Source organism: Genypterus blacodes, unplaced genomic scaffold (assembly GCF_046128005.1).
Source record: "Genypterus blacodes isolate CSIRO-AG114 ecotype Tasmania unplaced genomic scaffold, CSIRO-AGI_Gbla_v1 ptg000045l_1, whole genome shotgun sequence".
NCBI classification, from domain to species: domain Eukaryota; kingdom Metazoa; phylum Chordata; class Actinopteri; order Ophidiiformes; family Ophidiidae; genus Genypterus; species Genypterus blacodes.
Genome location: NW_027466858.1, coordinates 1,581,840 through 1,601,747, shown reverse-complemented (window position 1 = coordinate 1,601,747; position 19,908 = coordinate 1,581,840). Strand labels below are relative to the sequence as shown.

Below are 19,908 nucleotides of genomic sequence, written 5' to 3'. Positions count from 1 at the left end.
ACTACAACTAAGCACACTAACCCTGTGATACACAGAGCTCTCTCCTCACCCCAGCTGCCAGTGCACAGAAAACAAAAGAAAGCTCTCTCTCTCTCTCTCTCCTCCTGCAGCCCCCCCAAGTCCCGATTCTGGCTCTAGAGGTTGTGCAAGCTGTCGCGTAAGGCAGCTGGTGTGTGAGCGAGCGGTAAAAAAAGGTCAGACCCTGGAAAGCACGTCAGAAAGAAACGTTATGTTGCAACAACTCCTGTACTCCCTCTTTTCTTTCAGACAGAGATATTTCATGTTCACTCTTCTTCGTTTGCATGCAAATGTGTCTGATGTCACCTCAGACTTCCTGTTCGACCTCCTGCAGCATCTAAAGCTTGCAAACCCCCCCTGCGACTACATAATGAAAGAGAAAGAAGTGTTCTGACAAGAGAGACATTCATTTCAAATATTTATTCACAAAGCAGTAGAAAAATGTTGCGTACAGTTTAAAGGTTTCTCTGCATATATGAAAGAAAAATCATATTCCATGAAAGTTGTGCACTTCTGGAGTTTGTTCACAGTTAAAGAAACAAGTTCACATCAGGATCTGAAATCAAATGTCTCTGGATATTCCAAGAATCTCCTGATGTTCGAACTAGAAAAGAAAAACAATGTCCTTTTTTTTTTTCAGATTCCCTCCTCAGGCCAGGCAGCCGGTCGCTTCCCTCCTGCATGAGGAGCTCCAGCCCGGCCTGCAGACTTCCATTAGTCCATTTCTTGCACAGTCGACAGTCTCTTCCTGTTTAGACTGCTCCAACCTTAGTCCCTCTTTGCCTTCTTCTTAATCACTGTGTCACCTCTTCACATCTCTGTGCACACATTGTCCAACTACATCTCAGTGTCCATCACGGCCACCAGTATAGTCCACACACACCTGAGCTGGTCCACACATGACCTCTGATCCTTAACCCCCTTCCTCAGGGTAATCAGAGCGGTGGCAGTGAGAGGGAGGGGTTGCTTCAACTGCAGCCTCCTTAATCCAGACTAGGGGAGGCAGAAAGGCTTTGACATCCCCAACCTTTAGGCTTTTTAGCACCTTGACTTTCTCTTCATCTTCACCAGCATTGTGTGAAGCATGGTTGCACAGGTTCAGCGTTCTGGGAGAGTGATGGCAGGGACCCAGTCGTACACACTGCGGCTCTCTTCGCAGAACAGGCCGAGTTTATCCAGAGAAGGGTCTTTCCACGGGTCTGCACTGGGGCTCTGGAAGAAGGAAGGAAGACAGTCAGACATTGAAATGAGGGCAGGAGCAGCAGTAGCAGCAGCCGCCATGTGCAGACAAGCGTGATGCATGCATGAATCACACACACACACTGCTGACGCGTCGTTTCGTGACTTGAAGCGGTTGCGTTTACATACCGTGACGAGGATGCAGTGCGCGTCCTTGGGCTCGCCGCTCTCGTCGGTGCCCACCAGGTCTGCGAGGCGCTCGATGTCGTTGACGCGCACGACGTTGATGTCGTTGTCGAAGCAGAACGCCTGGATGAGTGTGAAGTGGATCTGCAGAGCGATGTCGCACTCGTACTCCGCATCCGTGGCGAGGACGCAGAAAGCGACGCTGTCTGGGTCCCTGTGAGCGAAGAGAGGAGGGCAGGAGGGTTAACACACATTCTCTTAATTCACTGAAATAACGCGTGAAAAAAGCGAGAAAAGTGTCAAATCCAGGGTTTTGCAATATTCTACTTACACATTCATGACTTTAGCAGATTCATAAACTCCCACTGTGAGGTATTCTTGCTTCTTAGCAGCGACAAGCAGCTCCTCCAAAGCTGCGCCTGCACTTTGCACCCTGGACAAAGAAGGAAGGAACATCATTAGGACACCGATCGCTCAAACAGAACACGCAGAAATGTGAAAAATAAGGTGTGAAGCAGTGTGTGTGTGTTTGTTTCAGATCCTTACCTGTCTGTGTTTTCCATCGTGCTGTCTTGTCCGCGGATCTCTTCCAGAGTCATAGTTATAATCCAAGCGGAGTCGGGATGTTGCAGTGAACAAAAAGCGAACGAGCGAATGTGTGTGAGCGAGCGAGTAGTCGAGCGTGTAAGTCTCTGATCGGGCTCTTGCGTTATTCTGAGGTCGGAACAGGCTGCGGGTGCTTTTATAGAGGCTCGGCGTGGTTTCTCGGCAGCGGGGCGGTGTTTCCCGCTGCAGCCTCACGCCATTGGCTCAGAGCGGAGCAGAAAGTCCCAGACGCTTCTGCTGAGCTTGTTGACAAACCCACGTGGGGGCAAAGATTACAACCTTCTCAAGAAATCCCCCCACTCACCCACCCAACCACCCCCCCCCACCCACGGGTGCCCTTAACATCTACGGCTCTCTGTTTCATTTCTATTGATCAATAGATTAAAATCTGCAGTTATGTTTTCATATACTTTCTTTCAGGCGCACATTACCCAGCACCTTGCTTGATTTCTGTTTGTTCCAGCTGTTTGCATCATAATCACAGGTGTGTGGGTGTATGTGCGTGTGTGTGTGTGTGTGTACGGGGGGCGGGGGGCGAGGGGGGGGGGATTGCCGTGTGTCGCTGTTATTGGTTATATAATGGTTAAGTCTGAGCAGCAGATCGCGCAGTCAAATGTAGATAAAGGACACAAACAGATCACATGATTTGTTGTTGATTGATTAAGTGTTGCATGTTAATCAGAAATAACAGATCAATCAGCAGTAGATAGAATTCCCCGCTGTGCGCCTCATATTCAGCTCATTCTCCCCGGCTAACTTTCCCTGGAGTTCCCGAAAGTTGCTCTGTGTTTGCATCACACAGTCAACAAACACTTTGTCCCGGCGCACCTGCCAGTCCAGCCAAGGTGCGCAGGGTGCGGGTGAGGAGTCACAGGGGCCGTAGAGTCTCGTTCTGACCCCGGGCAGGAGGAGACCCTAAGAGACCCTCAGAGACCCCCAGAGCCCCTTTGAGGAGCAGAGGCACCAGCAGCAGCAGCAGCAGCTTGAGACCGGCACACGCCAGCGCCTTTGTCCCCCCGCTGAAAGGGAAGTGGGACCGCCAGTCTGTCCTGACGCGTGTCGAGTCTCCGCCGAGACAACAGCGAGTTTGTGTCACAACAATACACACGTCCTCCACCTGCCCCCCGCTCCTTTCATTAGCGTGTGTGTGTGTGTGTGTGTGTGTGTGTGTGTGTGTGTACTATGCAATACCCCCCACGGCAGATGCTCGACAGATGCGTGGGCCCCACCCGAGAGGCGCCACGTGCCAGGCCAATTTAACCTAAACGGACTCTTATCACAGTGTGTGTGTGTGTGTGTGTGTGTGTGTGTGTGTGTGTGTGTGTGTGTGTGTGTGTGTGTGTGTGTGTTTACATACAACACATCGACATGATTCCCTGCAGTTGTTTTAGCATCAAACTAACATAGATGCAGATGTAAACACAAAGGCTGGAGGCTTTTATTCACTGATAGACTTTAAAAAACAAATGACTGCCACATTAACATGAATAGACTTAATGATTAGCTTCTAAAGGAGTTAATCTATATTTTAAAGGACATGTTAGTCAGGCTTCGTGTCCATGAGTCACACAGGGGGGCTTTGAGGAACCATGTAGGCATTTGTATCTATTTATACGTCGTAATTGGATGACCTGTCCCTTACATGGAACGCTCCGGTTCAGATTATGGACCAGCGCCGCCCCCTGCTGGATGTACAGAAAGCGACCTTTCCCCCATCTGCATAACAAGTCTCAACATGTTGAATCAGATCCATGGCTCGTGATCCCATTTTCAAATTCGTGACTCATCCAGCAGTTCCGGTGTTGTAACTCCCCGCAATTTATAAGAAATCTAAATGAAGATGGTGGATTTGCTTGGAATTTACAGTGGAATGGAAAGGAGCAGGAAATGTGATCAGTCACGTGCTCAGCGGGAATCAGAACAGAAGTCAACATCCTGAAAAGAAGAAAATGACTCCCTTGATTGTGGTCACTACTTCATCATAGCTGTGATGTAATGGGGGAGAGGAGGAATGTGTCGTGTCTGGACAAAGGTTGCTACTGTGGAGAGCAGAGGTAAAGGACATAAACCCAGAAAACTGAGCATTATGGCATGAGCTCATCGCATCAACATCACTGAAGCCATTACATTACATTACGATCATTTGGTAGACGCTTTTATCCAAAGCGACTTACATTATATTACCACCCTTTGCAGAGGGGGGAGCAATTGAGGGTTCGGTGCCTTGCTCAGGGGCATCTCGGCAGGGACTCAAACCGGCGACCCTCCGGTTCCCAGGCGGAAGCTCTACCAACTGAGCTACTGCCTCCCTAAAAAGGAAGCCATCCTGAACTCTGCATCCACACCACTGTGCCTGCTGTTTCAATCTCAATCTTTTTGTACCTCATATTGGCTATTTTACCTCAGGGTCTACGGAAAACAACATTAATAATACAACCTTCTTTCTTCCTCTCTATCTTTCTCTCTCCTTTCTCTGTCTTTCTGTATAAAAAATTATCCCATACCTGTATGCGCACTTTCATGTGAAATGTTTGCTTTAATAAAAACATAGTACAGAAAACTGAGCATTAACATGATGAGTCACAAATTTAAGTCTGAGCTAAGGGCAATGTTTCTGTAATGTTTCACCTTAAACAGCTCTCAAGTTACAATTCCTTTTTGTTTGTGCAAAGTTTTCCTGTCGATTTCTAAATCCTAACTTTGCACAAACAAAAAGAATTCCCTGCAGGTTGTTAAATAAGACTGAGCACACACACAGTCATTGCAATATATAAAATGTTTATTATTACACATGTTGAGACACATCTTACACGAGAGTTGCACCTAAGAGTTACAGTCATTGAAGCTTATTTACATTCCGATAGGATACTTGCCAGTGTCACTTTGTTAACTTCAGTGCCTTCTTTTTAAAACTCATTAACATTTAAAAACCTCATCGACAGTCGATTATCACCTAAAGCAGTTCCGACACCATTTAGATTCCGTTTTTACCACAGAGCAACGGAAACAAACGCACAGAAAGAAAACAAAAATGCCTCGCTGACAGAACAGGTCATTACATTTTTGAGTACAATGTTACTGCGACAGAATAATGTTTATATTTACGTGTATAAACATATTAAACGCCTCATTGGCAGGTACCGAGGTATTCCAGGCGCGTATACAAAGGATAAGAACTGTCCCGTACGATTGTAAAACAGGGTAAAGTGGACTTACGATGGCAGGATGGGCGTTGCTGCGGACATTTCCTTGCTTTACTGTACAACCTTAAAAAACAAGCATTCCAAATTAAACGGAGCATGAAGACCCTTGGTACAAGGGAAATACTAAGAAAACATGTCTTTTTCTCTAAATGGCCAAATGTCCTGCAATGGCTAAAGCAGTGCTGTGGTTCAACGCAACCACGGTGACAGAGCTTCATGAGAGTGGAGCAGCCTACATGGTGCCAAGCTATGAATGGGACTGAATGTGCAAAAGCTACAGGACTAAAACTTCCCTTCATTCTTCATTATGGCAAGCATTCATAAGCACCAAACATTTAGAATTCTACGATCTAACATTGTGTGATACGGTGAGGATAATGCCATTTAAAGTGATACTTCTCTTGGAAGTAAACCTCTTGTATCGTCTGCTGAGGGGCCTGGACACTGGAGCAGCTAAGAGAAACTTATTATCCTCATGTGTTATGATTATTATCTCTGCTGCTGTTTGAGGAAGATCACATGGAAATCAGAAAAAAGTGCTTACAAAGTAACAGTAGTACATGAGAGGGATGTTACAGGGGAAAGAGGGGGCGGACAGATTGATTGTTGAGTTCCCCTTCTTATTGTACTTAATACTTCTTTCCACTGTCAGAAAAGTAGCAGTTTGGCTCCCTCTGCTGGTCAGATTCATTCACGCCTCCCTCCTACATCTCATCTGAGCGGTGCTGCTGTAATATGACGGATGTGGGCTTCCGGTCGATCCAGTTTTCCTTGGATCCCGAGACCTCGTAGGGCACAGCAGACGCCGCTCCGGTATCAACGGCGCCTTCCTGTAAGACGCCGCTTCCTCCTCCTCCGCCGGCAGGACCCTCCGGCACCTCAGCAGCCTGCGCAGGAACGGGGAAGTCTGCAGAGGAGTTGCTGTTGATGCCCGTTTCAGAGTCGGGCTGCTCCAGTGCGGGGTAGTCTGGGGTGTGGTTCTGTCCGCCAGCGAACACGCCAAAAACAACCTCCTCCTCTTCAGAATCAATGAAGAGCACCGAGTCTGTGCTCTCTGACGGCACCGAGCGCAGAGTCCTGGAGATGACTACAGAGATACAGGGAGACATTTTGGAATGGTGAGCTACAAATAGAGTTCATTAAACACACACACACGGAAATAACTACAAATCCTGATGACGTCTCGTGGCCGTCCTCTCCGTAGGGCATGAAACAGAAAGTGCATGCCAGGAGGAGAAGCCGGCCACGAGAACAACAAATCGGATTAAAGTATTCCACAAAGTAATAGTTGTCCAAGCAAGCCGAGAATACATCCAAAGACTTAAACCCAGAGGTAACTTACTGGAAGAGGGTGTGTAGGCCTCTTTTTCTCCTGAGCTGCTGCCAAAGGGGTTGACCGACGGGAAGATAATGAGGCAGAAAGAGAGCAGGAACACCTGGAAGGTCAAAGGAAGGACAGAGAGGAGAAGAGCGTCACGTGATTGGAATCTTGCCTTCAACGGAACTCCACACATTCATATGAGAACAATGCCAGCAAGAGGGCGGCGTGATCGGAAGAGTAAGGTCATTGAACATGTCGGGCTGTGCTGTTCCTGTTCTCACCATGACACACGTGCTGGTCGTAGTTGCCTTCATCGTCGACATCTTCACCATAGACTGCAGCTTCCTCAGTTGTTCCACCAAGGATCTGTAAGATACACACACTGTTACACACACATTTCTGATATTTGTTGCTCCATATCACAGCAGAGGTCCCGTGTCTGAGTCTAATCTTACATGTTCTGTTTCTGGAGCATTTGGACTTTCTTCTGCAGCTCCATGTTGTGTGCCGTACAGATGGCGACCCTGTGGGAGGAAGTGAGACGTTCAACTCCCAAAGAATGTTTATATATAATCACACGCAGCATCGGAGCTCAACAGACATTCAACTACTAATCCACTCCATCTTACCTGTTCTCCAGTCCATCAACATAGACCTTCTTCTTCTTGCGGCTCTCCTGAGCAGACTGCTTGTTGCGGATCTTCCTCCTGACCCTCTTCAAGGTCCTCTCCTCTGCCTGGGACACACACAACAGATAAACCTGTTCAATTTGTGCTCACAATGATGAACACACAGGAGTTGTTTGGTGCTTTTAACCTCTTTTTGCATATTGTTAAGCTGTTCAAGTTTCACAAACACCCTGCATGTTTGCTGCCATTTTAAATGAAAAGTGAAATCAAATGTTTGTGCAGGGACTTGCACAGGGACAGGGTCTAATACATTACCTTAGTGAGAGGCATGTGTGTGGGAATGGTGAGTCCCTCCTTTGCCAGAAGTCGCTTCTCCTCTTCGTTGAGCACAATCTCTTTAAACTGGAACTGGAAGGAGGAAAGACAAAGTTCTTTACTTTGACCCATTTTAGTGGACTGTGCTGTACAGGCAGATGTCTCCACTAGATGGAGCCAGAGCTGCAGAACGTTACCTGCAATGTTTTCTCAAGAACCTGCTCAGCAGTGAGGATCTATACCTGCTTATCCTGTTCAGTGTAAAGTGCTGATGAGGAGAACCACACTGACCTGGTCTGACCTCATGGACTGGGTTGAATCCAGTGTCACATCCTCGATGGACAAAGTGCAGGGCAGGTCATAACTCATGTCCTCCTCTTCCTCCTCCTCCTCCATCTCCTCACTCACCACGTCATCTGACACAAGCAGAACAATACTTGGTTAAACAACTTTGCAGTCTGTCCACATCCACGTGCTTTAAAGGGATGGATGTGGTGGAATAAGTGTGTTATAAAATACATCCCACAAATCCCAACAGATTTTGAGCTTCAGCATATTTCACACACCCAGATCAATGAAGACATCCGTGTCTGGATTCTCTGCCTTCACACTCTGCAGGGCGTCCATGTCGCCCCCTGTGCTCTGGGGCAGAGAGTAGCAGTGATCCGCCTGCACAGTTAAGGCCTCCACGCTCTCTGCCTGCAGCCCTCCTGGGGTCCCAGCTGGGTCTGAGTGAGCTGGGTCTGAGTAGCAGGGGCTGAGCACAATGTCGGTGTCGCTGCTCTGGGGACTGGGACATCCCAAAGGGTGGTGGTTGTTGTTGTTTCCGACTCCACCGCCGGTGCTGCTGTCATCAGAGATGCCACTGTCACTGGCCTGTGGGGAGTGGGAGGGACAGATGGCCGTCATGTTATCTTCTCCTTCAAGCAGGCTGGAGAGGAAGTCCTCCGTATCCATACCTGTGAGCATCTGGGGACAAAGGACAAGTTTTAATAAAGGGGACCTGGCCTCATTCGCCTCACGACATTCTAGCTCTCTCCGTCTCTCTATGTGTAACTGGAAATACAAGACACAACAGCTTGAAATGCGAGGATATGGAGTTCTTACGTCTTGTTCAGACAGCCAGGATTCAATGAGGCCGTTCCCGTCGGGGAAGAAGGGCTCAGTAGATCCATCGCATCCATCGTTGAACAGAAGCCCTAAGAGTTCTGCTCCGTCCATGTCTGGGAGGTCCTCAGTCGCTGACATCTGAAGATTACAGCAACAAGCAGAGCAGTGTTTGTGTTAGGAGGGATGCTTCTTACAAAGAAAATAGGAAACAAACAGAATTAACAGTCTTGTAAAAGATTCTGTTGAAAGTGAAATCAGATTTCCATGCTTTTCTGTCATACTTGAGTGACATCATGGGGTGAGCTTTCACCTCTATCTATACTGAGGGTGGACAATAGAATAGCAGCGTGTGTGTGTGTGATGTCATGGAGCACCAAACACACGTCTGGGGACATTCTTGACTTTTTAATTGCCGTATGAAAACAAGGAGGAAACATTCCAGAGTGTGAAGAAGCAAAGGAGAAAATCACAAAGAAGCTTGATGGGAGGGATTCATTTAAAAAGACATTTAACTGATTTTCATTTATTTATTAATTTACTTCTATTATTGTATAAGGATACAGTCACATGACGGAGTTAGAAACGGTTCCAGGATGTCACAACAGTGAGGTTTAGTCTTAAACAGGATGTTGACACAAACACATTCACATCCTCTCTCACACACACACACACACACACACACACTCTCTCTCTCTCCCTCCCTCTCTCACACACGCACACTCTGTTCACGTTACAGTTTAATTGCTTTGCCAGCGTGGCATTTGTCCGCAACCGCATATGTTACACACACACACACACACACATATATATTAACCCTGACATATAGCTTAACATTGCATCATCGCCACGCTTCAACCATGACCTCATCATCATCTACCAGACACGCCCCCACGTCTTTGTCACGAGAATCCAGTCGGATATCATGTGTCAAAACAAACAGGACGCTTTAAACTGCCGATTAAACACAACGACTACTTTATTTCTATGATGAATCCATTAATTAATAAGCTCACCCACAATATACACAGAGGCTGTTTGTTGTGTATCTGCCTTCCAGCTAGTTTACAACCAAAGCCTCTGTGGTCTGACCTACATGCGGCCTGACAAGCAGTCAAGTGTTGACTGAAGTGTTGTTCATAAAAGAGTGAACATATGTCAATGCATTAGGAAGGGAAAGGAATATGAAGAAATATGAAGCTAACACATGCTTGCCTGTCAAAGCTGTCGTGGATTTAAGCTAATTGTGCAAGAGGGCGTGGTCACCGCGTTCAGAATACAACAAAGGAAAACGCAAAAACGGTGGAATGTCAACACAAAATGTCTTACCGTTCTTCCAGAGTGCGACAGAATACCATTCGAGTGAATGTGTCCGTGTGTTCGGGGGTTGTTTGTGTTCCGTCGCCGTGTGTGAGCTCAGCCCGCTTCCTCCTGAAACCTTCCAACGAGGCAGAAAATGCGTCATCACGTCTAGACCAAGATGCGTGCGTATGTGCGCGAGGGGGGCGTGAGAGAGAGTGGGGCTTCTGGGAAATGTAGGCATGCGCTGTAAGTAGGTTTCCTCTCACATACACACACATTCATTCATTTAAATCCGTTATTGGCCTCTTCATTGATGAATTAAAACAACAAATCGAGTGATTACATAAACTAAATTCTTTATTTCATCAAATAAATCTTGAGTCAGGACTACAGCAGATATCATGTGGGTGGTATCGGTGGCTTAATGTCATTTATTGGCTTTTTCAGACCGCTGTAAAAGAGAGAAAGGTCTTCCTGGTAAACAGCAGAAACATCTCATAGAGATCATCACATACTGTAGGAGGGTGACATGTCCAGTCTCTAGTCATCACAAACACAAGAACCTGTGTGGTTTGGTAGCATGTTAGAACACAAAAGAAAGGCATTCAAGAAAAGCGTCATTAAATGTTAAAGACACCACAATGTCTTCACTGCATGTTTCATCACTTCGTCATGACCTCATCATAATTGAGTTATTCCTGATCCTAAGCAGTGCTACATTGATATTCGTATGCTTTATTGCTGTAACAGCACAGTGGAGATGTTGGCTTCTTGCCTTACTGCAAAACATGATAATGTGTCCCATTGTTATGTTTACATAAATGCAATTCTTATATAAATATTATGTAAGGGTTTACAGGTCCCTGTCAAAACTGGAGACTGTTATGATTCACTGGCAGCAACATTCTCACAGAGACTGACTTTACTTAGCAGAGGGTAGATTCTAAAACATACCATTATGTAAATGATTGATACTGCTGGAATAAAAAGCAGTTTCCAGTAAAAACTCATGCTATCTCATCCTGGACTATAAAGTGTAATAATATCCAGAACAAAGCAGAGCATTTTGTCACAGAATCACACAGAGCTTGGATGTGTGTCTTAAGCTACGGTACACCTTCAAGCGTTCCTTCTTATTCGCTGTTGTTGTTCTGACTGGGTTCGTGACCACGGGCGTGCTGTCGACGGCCCGTCTCTTGTGAGCGCGGTGCAGCAGGATTCTGTAGACCCCTGTGATGGAGCTCCTGCAGTCCTTCCCCTGGTTGTTGAGAATGTGTTCTGCGGTTATTCCCAGTGTCTCCAGCGCTCCCTTCACCTCTGTCTCCTCCTCATCCAGCTCAGCCCCCTCACTCTCTGCTAGGTGCGACGGGTCTAGTTTAAAGGGTTCTATGGGCCGAGGGAAGTCCACTGGGCTGAGCCACTCACAGACCATCATTTGCTCTACGCTGCAGCGGTCAGATGGCACGGGCTGAAGGATTCTCCGGATTAGCCTCTGGCACGCCTCTGGCAACCATGTGGGCAGGACGTAGGCCCCCTCCAGAATGCAGCGCTTCAGCTTGGCCACTGTGTCGGCCCTGAAAGGCATGGTGCAAGTCATCATGAAGAACAACATCACCCCGAGCGCCCAGATGTCCACAAAGACACCGAGGTAATGCTCATCTCGGAAAAGCTCAGGGGCGGCGTACGGAGGGGAGCCGCAGAACGTGTTGAGTGTCTCGTCGCGGCGGCTCAGCGTGCTGAAGCCAAAGTCGCCCACTTTGACACAGGTTTTGCTTGTGTAGAAAACATTCTCTGCCTTTAAGTCGCGGTGAATGATGTTGTTGTCGTGCTGTGGAAAAACAATAACACATGTGGTTATTTTGATGTCACCAACGGTTTCCTCAATAAACTCACACAGCATGAACATCAAGCACACGCTGATCTGTGGCACACTCTCATTGGCTGAAACATGGGAGGTCTTAGGTTTGAATTCCTGTGACACATGTCAAAGAGGGGAGTAAAATGCATTTCCCATACAGCAGAAACTACAGGCTGTGGTCCCCATGAGAGATCACAACTATTTGACAAGAACATACAAAAAGAGGTTACTTTAGTCTGAAATATGGTTTTATTTCATTGAAATAATTGGATAATTTATGAGCTCAAAACATTTATATTCCTACATTTGTGACTTTATATGTACTGACCATGTGCTTAACAGCAGAGAGGATCTGAGAGAAGACAATCTTGCCGTCAAGGTCTGAAAGTTTCCCCTCTGTAGTGATCTTGGTGTAGAGTTCCCCTCCCCATGCGTATTCCATCACCAGATGTAACCGTGTTAATGTCTCCACCACCTAGAGACACAGGAGGATCATGTGGATGAGCAAAATGTGTGAGTGCGTTATAAGGGATGGCAGAAGCGGATGTAGAGATCATTATGAGAGCCCCCTGGGGAAAGACAAAGGTCATATTTAACCTCATAGAGGCGTATGATGTTGGGATGATGTAATTTCTCCATGCTGGAGATCTCTCGGGACAGTAGTCTCTGGGTCTTCTGATCCAGTTTCGTCTTGTCTAGGATCTTTATGGCCACTTTGTCTGGTGACACAGAGACAGAACGAGAGATACGTCAGGGACACCAGACCAGAGCATTATGGGAAAAGAGTTTAACAGCTGATTCAATATTAGAACATATTTCAAAAGAATTAGATCTCTGGAAGGGAGATGATGTAGATTCTATTTTTGATTGATTGTGCGTCAGCTTTAACACAATTTAATTCAGTCAATGGAGGAACATTCATTTTCTGTCATCGTACAATACTTAACCACATCTACTGTATAAAGGTGTTGGAAAGAAACTGTAAACAACAGAGGAAAGGTTGCATACGATTACAGTCCATACAGTCAATATAATTAAAAAGATATCTTGGCTGTATCCCTTTAAATGATTGACACAGAGAAATATAATAGACCTACTGTAACTGAATACAGGAAAGTTCTTAAGTGGTAAAATGGTGTTGAGATATCTAATTGTGCTTGAGTATACATTATTCAGGCAGGTAATGGGCTCCATTTCAGCTGTGACATGGCTTTCAAAAGGAGCATTTATAATGCATCAGCGATCATTTTGTTTTTGGAGGCCAAAATGATACCACTCTCACTCTCACACACACACACACACACACACACACAAACGCATACATACACAAATATACTTACTGCGCACACAGACATGCATATTGCCCTGAACAAACACACACACGTGCACGCACAGCTACACACTGTTTCTCCTCTAGCCTTTGATGAGGCATGCAGCAATTTTAGCCGTCGCTAAGGAAACTGGAGATGTCTAATCAATCCATCTGTTCAAGGGCAGCAGACAGTCTGTCTCTTTGTGGCTGAATCAGCCCCCTGGCCAGGCCCGCACTGCCTTGTTAGTGAACTGCTAAATAAGGACATACTTGTTAGTGTTGTTGTCCATTGAGGAAAACAGCTCAGCAGCCAAATTATCACTTAAATCTAATCTGAGGCCAGAATGGAGAAAGAATGGGAGCTTACTTAGGGGGCTTTTGCAGTAGGGAGCGTTTGATTAGACTTCCAAATTAGAAATGGCCATTCAATCACACTGATTTGACATCAGCATCTTTACGTGCTGTGTAATCCCCACCTGTACATTTGAGGTGTTCCGAATAGATTCACACTTCAACTTACCTTTGGTGAGCGCATGAATTCCCAGTTTGACATGGGAGAAATTTCCACAACCGATTTCCCCTCGAATTTTGTAGAAGCCAATCCTTCTGCCCACTGTAAGCTCACGGACCACCCTGAACCAAAGAAAGACTCAATGTGTTTTTGTCTCTTTATGTCTTCAACAGAAAAAAAGGTACAAAACGATAGAAGACAGTCAAAACAAAGTGATCTATGCTGTGTAAGGACCAGTGAACAGGTGTTTCATGCCTTTGCTCCTCCCATTCATCATCCTACCTGTCATCCTGGCACATATCTAGGCTGAGCTTTTCCAGTGGAGTGAGACGACGGACGACGGTTCCTTCATCGTCCGTGTTGATGTCTGAACTGTCCTGGCGGCTGCAGCGTGTGTACTTCTGCCCACCATTGTTCTCAGCCGTGCCTCCAACAGAATCCGTTGTGGATCCGGCAGTGCCACCGCCGGAAACTGAGCTGCTCCCGGTGGCGGCCGCTGCCCCCGAGCCCTTAGATCCTGCTGCGCTCGCCCCGGCTTCAGCCCCGTCAGGGCTGCTCTCGGACGGGCAGACAGCTGTCATCCTGCGAGGGATGCCCAGCTGCAGGGGGCTTAGCTCATGGCTGAGACTAATGGAGGATATAGGGATGACATAGGATAGGATATAGAGATAAGGACAAATAAAGCTTCACTGACTGATCAGGTTGGACCCAGATCACATAACATAACTCAATTTCACTCATAACAACAACATGATAACAACAAGTGAAACTGATTTACCTGAACTGCATATTGACGTATTAAAATATATTATAAAACCACAACAATGTCTGTCCTTTTTTACTTTTCTAGTCATATTAGATTAACAATACATAGACAAAATAAAAAACTTACAATAGAAACCTTGACTTACCTTCAGATGCAGAGTTTCAGCCATTTATAAAGTGAAAGTCTTCAGTTTCCTCCATTAAATCTCATTTCTTTATGTCGATATCACGATTTTCCTCTATTTCAAGCAAAAAAAGGCTGAACATCCAGACCGTGGTGTCGGGCTCATGCTGTGGCCAGATAGTCCAGTATCTGCTTCATCGATGTCCTGTCCTCTCCACCACAATGAGACATCAGGGACAGTTTGTCATCTGAAGCTGGAGGCAGCAGCTCTGTTTCATTTGTGCTTTTTCTCAGCTGGCAGGGAGAAAAAGGCAGGGGAGGCTGGAAAATGACAAGCAGGTGTTATCAGAGACACACGCTCACTTTGGGCTCTTACTGGCAGAGCTTTCCGGTCTCCAGAGTATAAATAGGACCCAGGTTGAGGGGAGCAGGGGAGTTATGTGGGGGGTGGGGGGGCCACGGTGGACAGATGCTGGTGTTAAGGTTCAGGCAGGGGAGGGGCTTGATGAGGGATTCTGGAAAGAAGCACAAGAGAGAAACAAAAATAAATATCATCTCAGTACAGGTCTTACTTTAAAAACCTATTATTTTCCTTATTCACACTGTTATGGTCACTTTGTGTCTGTTTGCCTTACTGGTCCTGTTTCTATGTTGCTCTGTTTGAACATTGGCAGTATTAGGGTATTGGAGTATTAAAGGATTAAGATGTGCTCAAGCCTTGTGCGTGTGTGTGTGTGTGTGTGCTCTTGTGCTTGGAGTTTGGTGTGTTGCCGTCCCCAGTAATCAAGTGCTTCTTCAGTCCTGTTCTAAGGACGCTGCACGCCGGGGTTGCTATGAGAGCCGAAACAAAACAAATCAGGAATCATTATCACACTCTCGAACCAAGTAACTGAGCCCAACGGGAAAAACTAACCAGAGAAACCTGTTTGATGAGACATAATTCATAAAATCAGCAGACTAAAAGTACTGACTGACACTTTTACTGGTCGTCTGTGTGTTGGCAGACATTTGGTGCATGTTGTTCCTGTAATTACAGGCAGTAATTAGGTGCTGTGTGGAAACAGAGCTTCTTTAACAACTGTCCCTGGTGAGGGAGAGAGAGAGAGAGAGAGAGAGAGGGAGAGATAGAGAGAGAGTGAGAGAGAGAGAGGGAGAGGGGGGAGGAGGGGGGGACTTTGATATCCTGGTTTCACAGAGCCATTATCATTCATCCACCTGTCATCTAATTAAAGTATTCTGGAGTTCCCTTAGTTAATCCTCACAGGTAATAATTTGTCATGTTATGCTGATGTATTACTAAACTACATTTTCCTTTACATGTAAATTATGATATAGTGATCCCAGATATGTTTTGATGGCTTTGACACCAAATTGAAACGAACGGAAATGAAAAGAACGAAACTGAGTCAATCAATTGGAAATTAAATTAAACTGAATTGATACGGTGACATCGTACCAAAATATAAATGTCCACTCCATAAGAACAGAAACCAGTGAAGTTGTTACTATGATGAACTGCAGTATTACATGGTTAACAATGTCTATATTATATTAATATTGAGATTATCAGAGCAACGTATTAAAGCCTGGCTGAAAAAAATCAAAGCCGTTCTCTTTTGTGTTCTCTCTCACATCAGGACCGGCCTTCAAACACCTTTCTGCCATCCTGCCATGAATATCTAAGCATTGATCACAAGCGGCCTAAAAGGACTTGCTAAGAGAGGAGAGGCCTCCACTTTACAGCACAAAGCGACACCGCTCGGCATACCAGCCTTTTATGTGCGGAAATAAAAAAGACAACAATGCTCCAGTTCAATTCATTGATTAATGAAAGGCGAGCAGGAGGAGCTGGGAGGCGTCGTGTCATTTTGAGAATATCAGTTTGAACTGCAAATAGACTGGATTCATCTACTGAATGATGATGATGATGATGATGATGATGATGTATTCACGCACAATGCATCATACTCCAAACTTAACAAAACAGCTTTAACAGAGATTTGGACCCGTATCATTAAAGATCAACACTGGCCGCGGTGGATCTATAGGTGCCTGCAAGTAGCTACAGTTACCCAGAATGCTTTGTGCACCGGCTTTACTTGATGACAAATCCAGTTGGTTGCTTGGTGATGGACACTGGCTGAGCATGTTTGTCCTTTTTTTTTCTAGCAGAGGATTAGATAGTAAGTGGCAATGAGTGCAGAGGGAGAGAGTAAACACACATGCACACGCACACACACACACACACACACACACACACACACACACACATACACACAGTGCTTTTGTTAACAGGTTTACAGTACACTGAGCTCCAGCATAGCCATGTAAGGTACACACACACACACACACACACACACACACACACACACAGGGAGACAGGTGCCACATCAATCAATACACACACAGGCTGAATAACTAAATTGTATTTCTGAATGGAGTTCAGGGCTTCAATCAGTTTTTTCAAGCATTAAGATTCGAAAATAGCTCTCCTTGGAAAATAATGAAAATGATTGGACATGTCACTTTGTTCTTTACTAATGAGACTGAACATTTAACTCAACCACCACATACAGACACCCTGTTTATGAGGCCGTCTGCACAAACAGCCACGCTGCTTCTGAGCTGACTCACCAGCTTCAAAGCAGACGGGCTGTCAGGTGTCGGAGGATCACTTACAGGAGGGAGGGAGAGTTTGCTGCTAATCACTCTGCTACCATCAGCAACTCCTTAAGCCCACAGCGACAACAAACACAGGAGCCCATCCACAGCAGCCGTGGACCAACAACACCCCCCTCTTTCTCCACATTACTGTTCCCTCCAGAGAACACTTCTTGTCTAAAATGACCTTTAACTAAATGATGTAAGAGAAGAGTTGACAGTTGGTAGTTGGAAAATGCTTGTATAACTGTTCCGTATCCCTTTCACTTCACTTCCATTCCACTCATTCAGGCTGTACTTCTATGCCATTCACTCTTTTTTTCACCGCTCAGTGCATTGGGGCACAAAGAGACACACATTCACCGGCGCACGTACACACACACATACACACACAAAACACAAACAAAGCTCACTCATGTAAACACATACACACAAGTGTGCGTGGCCAGCAAGCTCCGTCCACACAAAGCTCCCCAGTGTGTTAATTGAGACGCACAGAGGCGAAGAATAAAGAGCTGAACAGTGAAAGAGCTGTGACAATGGAGGCTACGGGCCTTAGGAACCGAGAGGCAGAGCCCTCTGGAATCTATGGGGCAAACATTTCACATTACCAAAAAGGAGAGACTGACCCCCTTTTATTCCTTCCCCTTCCCCAGATACAAAATGGAGGGAGGGGTAATACTGCACAGTCCAGCCTGTAATTGGCCTCCCTTGATCCACTCAGCCTAGAGCAGTGAGGAATAAGGCAGGCAGAGAGTGCAGGGGAGAAGATGGCACAGGGATTCGTCAACTGAATTCTGTGAGAATCCAGTTTAGTAAGCTGCTGTTCTAATTGCACAGACATACAGTACAATTCTCTGCACATCTTTAAGTGGGTGGGGAGAAAGAGAGAGAGGGGGGGGGGGGGGGGGGGGGAGAGAGAGACAGAGAGAGAGACAGAGAGGGGGGAGGGGGCTAGAGAGCGTGCTGGAAACGTCTCTGAGGCCTTAGGAAGGTTACCATGGCACCGCAAACGCATATCAGCGCTCAAGGTAAATCCTGGATCTTGTGGTGCACAAATGAAATGAATGAAATGAATGAAAAAAATCTATTTGGGTAATTATTTCTTCCAGCTTTACAGGGATATGACCTGTGTTTACGTGTTTGTCTCTGTCAGCGCATCAAAGAGATCAAAGAAATCAAAGAAATAGAACATGAAGCGCAATGTTTCATATCCTCTGAATCATTGAGCATCAAAGGAATTACAATCCAACAACAAAGTTTGCTCTGGCAAAGGCTGACTGTATGAATGAATGAGGATGATAAATGGTCTATTTTCACTTCAAAAAAATGGAAATAGTCAGCTACCGCCAACGGCAAACTATAGAGGCAGGTTGGAAAAGAATATTTTTAACTTTTATAAGACTACATTTGGCCACTTGGACACACAGCTTTCACTTATACTTGGTTATTCTTGACAACCTAACACTCCACTTCACGTGATAGATTTGTGCCAGTTGTCAATATCGCTGTGGCAACAGGAGTCCTGTTCCCCTGACACAAGCTAGATAGGAGCCTATAGACTCCATATCTTAGTAAAGCAAATGGAGGATTGGAGTACAAATCAAAGAAAGAACATCCTAGCTCTCCCGGTGACTTCAGACCTGTGGCACTAACTCAGGGGTCATGCAGAGTTTAGTCAGGTTGGTTCTGCAGCACATGAAGGCCCTGGGGAGAGACTTTCATCACGTTTGGCTGTTCTGTACATCGGCATTGATGATGAAGAACTCACCGACATACTGTCAGCCAACTATTGTGACTGAATGTTAGTTAAGTATGATGTCATAGTGTTGTGGTAGAGTGCAACAGGTACTGAAGCCAAAGTCAAACTGGCGAGGCGTTTTTCACAAAATCACCGCGGATGCTCAAAGTTGCTCTCCCATTGAATGTGTGTGTGCGTGTGAGCAAGGAGATGAAACCACCGCCGTCATTCCAAACGGCAACACGGTGTAAAATAAACAGTAAGTAAACACAGTAGTTATTAGTAATTCTATCCCGGTCATACCACCTTAAAAGGATGATGTACAACCAAACAGCCTGTAGTTTATCCTCCGTGCGAGATGCGTTCAATGACAGCCAGCAGTTACCTTCTCCCCGCAGCAGGCCGGTCCCCTCAGAGGCAGAGGCCGCCAAAGAGCGCCGACATCACTGGACAGAATGGATCTTACCTCGGTTAATATCTCCGCACGGGCCGCGACGACCAGCTAGTGCCGATTCCCGCTGTCAAACCATCTTCTCCCGGCACACGGCGCTCAATGTCACCGGGCACCGCTGCTGCTCCCTAGTCGATTCCACTGTGTGTGTGTGTGTGTGTGTGTGTGTTGAAATCCGTTTGAATGACAGGGGGAAACGGCGAATCGGGATTGGTCCGAGCGAGCCAGCACGTGTTCTTTTAACCAATCAGAAGCGAGAATTAAAGATCAAGCCGCATCGTTACGGCGCTTCAGCACCACCGGAGCTGTCCGCGGTGCAGATCAGAGGCGACACGCCGGTAAACAGTGGTCATGAGTCGGACACAAACGTTCTCCAAGTGGGGTCGAGGGCCTGGAGGAGGTCTGGAGAGATCCGAGGGGTTCTTACTGCACCACCGCCCTTTCAGAGAAGCATAACACCTGATTCCGTCTTTACATGGGAGGTTCATCTGGCAAGAGACTTAAGGCTTCAGGATCAGCGTGTTTTAATCTCGTGTACTGTATATCTACTTTAAAATGTTGACAACCACATACTTTATACGTCTCTCACTTAAATGCTGATACAAACCTTGGTTAAATC

General features: G+C 46.1%; 3 protein-coding genes across 3 annotated transcripts; all 3 read right to left on the bottom strand.

The window, feature by feature from the left end:
- Positions 1 to 423: 423 nt before the first annotated feature.
- On the bottom strand, positions 424 to 2,117 carry gadd45ga (growth arrest and DNA-damage-inducible, gamma a). Its single transcript, XM_076149536.1, has 4 exons — positions 1,930 to 2,117; positions 1,715 to 1,816; positions 1,387 to 1,597; positions 424 to 1,230 (listed from the first exon to the last, which is right to left on the bottom strand). Exons 1-4 carry the CDS (start codon positions 1,980 to 1,982, stop codon positions 1,117 to 1,119), a joined length of 480 nt encoding a protein of 159 aa, XP_076005651.1. The 5' UTR covers positions 1,983 to 2,117; the 3' UTR covers positions 424 to 1,116.
- Positions 2,118 to 4,750: 2,633 nt separating this feature from the next.
- Positions 4,751 to 10,019, bottom strand: creb3l3l (cAMP responsive element binding protein 3-like 3 like). Its single transcript, XM_076149474.1, has 10 exons — positions 9,894 to 10,019; positions 8,565 to 8,705; positions 8,024 to 8,426; positions 7,749 to 7,873; positions 7,458 to 7,550; positions 7,143 to 7,249; positions 6,969 to 7,037; positions 6,795 to 6,879; positions 6,535 to 6,628; positions 4,751 to 6,279 (listed from the first exon to the last, which is right to left on the bottom strand). Exons 2-10 carry the CDS (start codon positions 8,703 to 8,705, stop codon positions 5,897 to 5,899), a joined length of 1,500 nt encoding a protein of 499 aa, XP_076005589.1. The 5' UTR covers positions 9,894 to 10,019; the 3' UTR covers positions 4,751 to 5,896.
- A 226-nt stretch (positions 10,020 to 10,245) lies between these two features.
- On the bottom strand, positions 10,246 to 14,202 carry nim1ka (NIM1 serine/threonine protein kinase a). Its single transcript, XM_076149476.1, has 5 exons — positions 13,830 to 14,202; positions 13,557 to 13,669; positions 12,322 to 12,443; positions 12,053 to 12,199; positions 10,246 to 11,694 (listed from the first exon to the last, which is right to left on the bottom strand). The coding sequence occupies exons 1-5, from the start codon at positions 14,126 to 14,128 to the stop codon at positions 10,936 to 10,938; spliced, it is 1,440 nt and encodes a 479-aa protein (XP_076005591.1). The 5' UTR covers positions 14,129 to 14,202; the 3' UTR covers positions 10,246 to 10,935.
- Between the last annotated feature and the right edge of the window lie 5,706 nt (positions 14,203 to 19,908).